Source organism: Nymphaea colorata, chromosome 10 (assembly GCF_008831285.2).
Source record: "Nymphaea colorata isolate Beijing-Zhang1983 chromosome 10, ASM883128v2, whole genome shotgun sequence".
NCBI lineage: Eukaryota > Viridiplantae > Streptophyta > Magnoliopsida > Nymphaeales > Nymphaeaceae > Nymphaea > Nymphaea colorata.
The window spans coordinates 12,211,426-12,216,125 of NC_045147.1; the positions used below are offsets into that span (position 1 = coordinate 12,211,426).

The window sequence follows — 4,700 nt, forward strand, 5'->3', positions numbered from 1 at the left end:
GGAGTCATTCCATTGGGGAGCTTCCATTAAAATGAATGAAGGAGAGAAGCCAACACCAGATCAACCATGCGGGCTCTTGAATGCATACCAGGGCAGATCCTCCTTCCGCTGCTGAAAGGGATGAAACAGAATCCTTTCCCTTGAAATTTACATTGGAATTGAGAAATCTCTTTGGTGAGAAGGAAGTTGCATTTTCCCAGCAGGCTGGATCGCGGCCGATGGCCCATGTATTCACAAGAATTTGAGTGTTCTTAGGGATGGTGAAGCCTGCTCTGTAGTTGCATATGCTCTGTGTGGAATGAGAAGAAGAACCGGTGGATGCAACCGCAGTGTCTCCTTCATGAGCGGGAGCTGCTGGATATCAGACTCCTTCACAAGGCGTTCTGTGCCCATGGCCCATCTCAGCTCAAACTGAGCTATGGACATTTTGTCTCGGTGTAGAAGCAGTTCAGTCATGGCCCATTCTATAGTGGCAGAAGTTGTATCTGTTGGAAAACAAGCAACGACAACAAAATGAAATCACTCAGAATTTTAACGTGGTTCGAAATATTGTTCTCCTACATCCACGACAATGCTCTCTCACCCGATAATCATTGGGTGAGGTTCCACTAATATATATAGGCAATTTACATCAAATCATTATCGGGAAGATATCTTTCCTTTGACTTACAGATTGAATGATTCATGCGATGGGATTGCATTTCCTTTGCTTGTTTGGCAGTTTCCCTCTTCTTATTGCTGTAATCAAGGAATCGTTGTTGGCTTCTTTCCTTAATTTTCTTTCCCTTTTCATCAGCGTGATTTTGTCCTCCAGATTGTACGCCCGTTTGCTCTGTCATGCTAAGATTCCCCCGCAAACTCAATGGTCCTGAACAAATGTTGAGTTTGAATCTTCCTATAACAAAGGTATCTGTGGGAAGGGCTTTGGTTAGAGGATCTGCCAAGTGATGAGAGGCAGGAATGTGTCTGATAGAGAGTTGTTTGCGGGCAATCAGATCTCGAACGAAGTGCACATCCAGTTCAATATGTTTACTTTTTGATGAAGTACTGGATGCGCTGTCATATAGGTAGTACTAATGTTATCGCACCAAAGTGTTGGTGGTTCAGAAGGAGGGATGCCCATATCTTTAACAAGTACTTAAGCCAAAGGACTTATGCAGCAGTACTGGCGACGGCCCGATACTCAGCTTCAGTAGAGGAATGGGCAACAGTAGGTTGTTTCTTCGAATTCCAAGAGATCAAATTGTGACCAAGGAAGGTAGCATAGGCTCCCGTTGATTTGTGGTCATCTGGGCAGCCAGCGCAGTTTGCATCAGAGTAAGCATGAAGTTGAGCTGATGAGTTCTGGTGGATGAGAAGGTCATGCTGGATGGTGGCTTTAATATAGCGTAATATGCATTTTACAGCATTCTAGTTTTCAATCTTAGGTGTGTGCATGAATTGACACACTTTATTGACTGCGAAAGAAATATTTGGCCTAGTGATGGTGAGATATTGAAGGACCCCAAGAGTTTGACGATATAGAGTGGCGTCTGAAAAAGGTGTTCCAACTTTTGTCAATGTGGAATTGGCCGGTAGGGGTGTAGAGATAGGCTTGGCACCAGTCATATTTGTTCTACTCAGAATGTCAATAATATACTTTTGTTGTGAGAGAAGCAAATCTTCTAATGTTGGAATGGCCTGAATACCCAAGAAGTAATGTAAAGATCCAAGATCTTTGAGAGAGAAGGCAGCACCGAGACGATGAACCAACTGAGTAACTTGATCAGTAGAATTCCTGGTAATAAGAATATCATCGACATAAACCATGACAAAAATCCTAACCTGACCTGTAGTCAAGGTGAACAAGGAGTTGTCAGCTGGAGACATTTTAAACCCCATATGAAGGAGTGACTGATTGGGATGGTGATACCAAGCTCTTGGGGCTTGCTTAAGGCCATAGAGTACTTTATGAAGTTTGCACACATAACCTGGGTGGCGTTGATCTACAAATCCCAGAGGCTGAGCCATATATACGTCTTAAATAAGATCCCCATGAAGAAACACATTATTGACGTCGAATTGTTTTATAGGCCATCGAAGAGAAGTAGCGAGAGATAAAACCGTGCGTATAGTAGCTGGCTTTACAATAGGACTAGAAGTTTCAAAGTAGTCAATGCCTTCAATTTGATCATAGCCTTTGGCAACTAGCCAAGCTTTGTAGCATTCCAAAGTTCCATCAACTTTACGTTTAATCTTGAAGATCCATTTGCACCCGATAACAGGAAAGGTCCGGTCAGGCGGAGCTAGAGTCCACGTGCCATTTTGATGAAGAGCTTGCATCTCTTTTGCCATAGCTGCTTGCCAATGTACAGTCTTGAGGGCTTGAACATAAGTTCTTGGTTCTTGGTCGGAGTAAGATTGGGTGACAAGAGTAGTGGGAAGTGGGTAGGCTGTTGAAAAAGAGGATTTTGGTCTTCTTGTGCCATCTTGTGAGCGGGTGATCATGCTATGGCTTCGAAGTGGGGGCACAGCTGGAGGTGGAGGAATGGTTGAGTCGTCTAGTGTGGAGGGTGGAGCTGGCGTAGGAGGTGAGTCACTGGTAGAGGGGATTCGAGATGATGGTGGTGGATGATTTGAGAAGGAGGTGGTTGTGGGAGGTACCATTGGTAAAACAATTGGTAGCGGTATGGTGGTACTGTGGGGATCATGAAATGGTTTTGGTTGTTCATGAAATGGAAAGTCTAACTCATTGAACACAACGTTTCGGCTGACGATGATTTTGGAATTTTGGAGGTTGTAACAAAGATAACCCTTGTGAACATTTGAGTATCCAAGAAAGGCATGTTTGGAGGACTTAGGTTGAAGCTTGTGTTGATGATAAGGTTGTAAGTTTGGGTATGCAGCACAACCAAACACTCGCAAGAATTTATAGTTTGGAGGTTTTTGGAATAAAATTTCAAACAGGGACTTGCCTTTGAGACCTGTTGTGGGGACATGGTTCAATACATATGTTGCTGTGCTGAATGCATAAGTCCAGAATTCCGCTGGAACACCTCCATGTTTAAGAAGAGAAAGGTCTATTTCAACAATGGTGCGATACTTCCTTTCAGCTGTGCCATTCTGTTCATGCATATGAGGGCAGGAAATTTTTCTTTCGATACCATGATCTTGAAAGAATTTGTTAAGAGCTGCATACTCACCACCACCATCAGATTGGAAAGATTTAATTTTTGCATCAAAGATATTTTCAACTTTCACCTTGAACGCTTTAAAAGCCTTCTCAACTAGGGCTGCACAACGAGTCGAGCCAACTCGGGCTCGACTCGAACTCTCTCGAGTAAACTCGACTCGAGCTGACTTGTTTTTTATACGAGTCAAGCTCGAGCTTGAATATAAACTCGAGTTCATTAACGAGCCGAGTTCGAGTTAGTCAAGCTCAGCTCGATTAACTAGACTCGACTTTAATTTTTTTTTAAGCTTTCTCTCCTTCTTCTTTTTGCATTTTTCAATTTTTCTTTCCTTTTCGCTCTTCTTCTTTTCCTCGTTATTAAACTTCATCTCATCATTACTCTTTTCAACCGCTCTTTCCATTTCCCTCTCGTTTTTGTTTTTCCCTCTCTTTTTTTTTCCTCCCCTTTTTCTCTTTTCTCTCCCACATCTTTTCTCCGGCCGCACACCTTTTTCTCTTGCCGCATTTAATGCCAATGCCATTATCTCCCCTCCCTTTTTCTCTTTTCTCTCCCACGCCTTTTCTCCCGCGGCACACCTTCTCCTGCCGCATTTAATGCCAATGCCATTATCGATGACACAAGGCAGTTTTTTTTTTCCTTGTAAAAAAGCCAAGGCATTTATGGCAGGTGCTGGCAGGTGGTATTACCAAGCACACCACCACAAGGAACTACGTGCGAGAAAGAAATAAATGAGTCGAGCCGCTCGAGTCGAGCTCGAGCTTGGAAACAGTTTCTCGAGTCGAGTTCGAGTTAAAGTCATCAAGCTCGTGTCGAGCTCGACCCGAGCTCGAGCTGACTAAATATAAGTCGAGCCGAGCTCGAGCTGGCTGAACTCGAGCTCTACTCGGCTCGTGTGCAGCCCTATTTTCAATGTCAGACTTGTATGTTAGAAAATAAATCCATGTATACTTCAAGTATTAATCTATAAATGAGACATAGTATCGATATCTGTCATTGGTAATCATGGGCGCAGGACCCCATAGATCCGAATGAACCACTTCACGTGGTTTAGTAGCTTTGTGATCAGATAGAGTAAATGGAAGAGCATGTGATTTTCTAGATTGACAAGCATCACAAAAGTTATTCTTTTTGACATCATTCTCAAAAGGAAGTTTAAATTGTCTCAAAATAAAATGAACATTATTCAAAGCAGTGTGTCCAAGTCTAGCATGCCATCTACTAATAGTAGTCTGTTCTCCATAGAGTGCCACATTCTCTGTTTGATGCAGATTGTTTTCTGGTTGAGGGAGTTGGAGACGATAGAGACCATTGTTACTCCTTCCTTGTAGGATCACCACACCTGCACGTTGGTCCTTCACCACACAATGATTTGTAGAAAATTCAAACATAACTTGATTATCCTTGCAGAATTTATTCACAGATAATAGATTATGAACCATTTTTGGAGCATGAAGAATATCTCGCAGAGCAATAGTAGATTTAAGAAGATGAAAAAGAGCTGACCCAATGTTTTGAATACACACACCT

The 4,700-nt window shown here is 42.7% G+C and overlaps 1 protein-coding gene across 1 annotated transcript; it reads right to left on the minus strand.

The window, feature by feature from the left end:
- Positions 1-231: 231 nt before the first annotated feature.
- LOC116262616 (uncharacterized mitochondrial protein AtMg00810-like) lies at positions 232-2,010 on the minus strand. The gene is made up of 3 exons (XM_031642105.1): positions 1,450-2,010; positions 1,167-1,365; positions 232-485 (listed from the first exon to the last, which is right to left on the minus strand). The coding sequence occupies exons 1-3, from the start codon at positions 2,008-2,010 to the stop codon at positions 232-234; spliced, it is 1,014 nt and encodes a 337-aa protein (XP_031497965.1).
- Between the last annotated feature and the right edge of the window lie 2,690 nt (positions 2,011-4,700).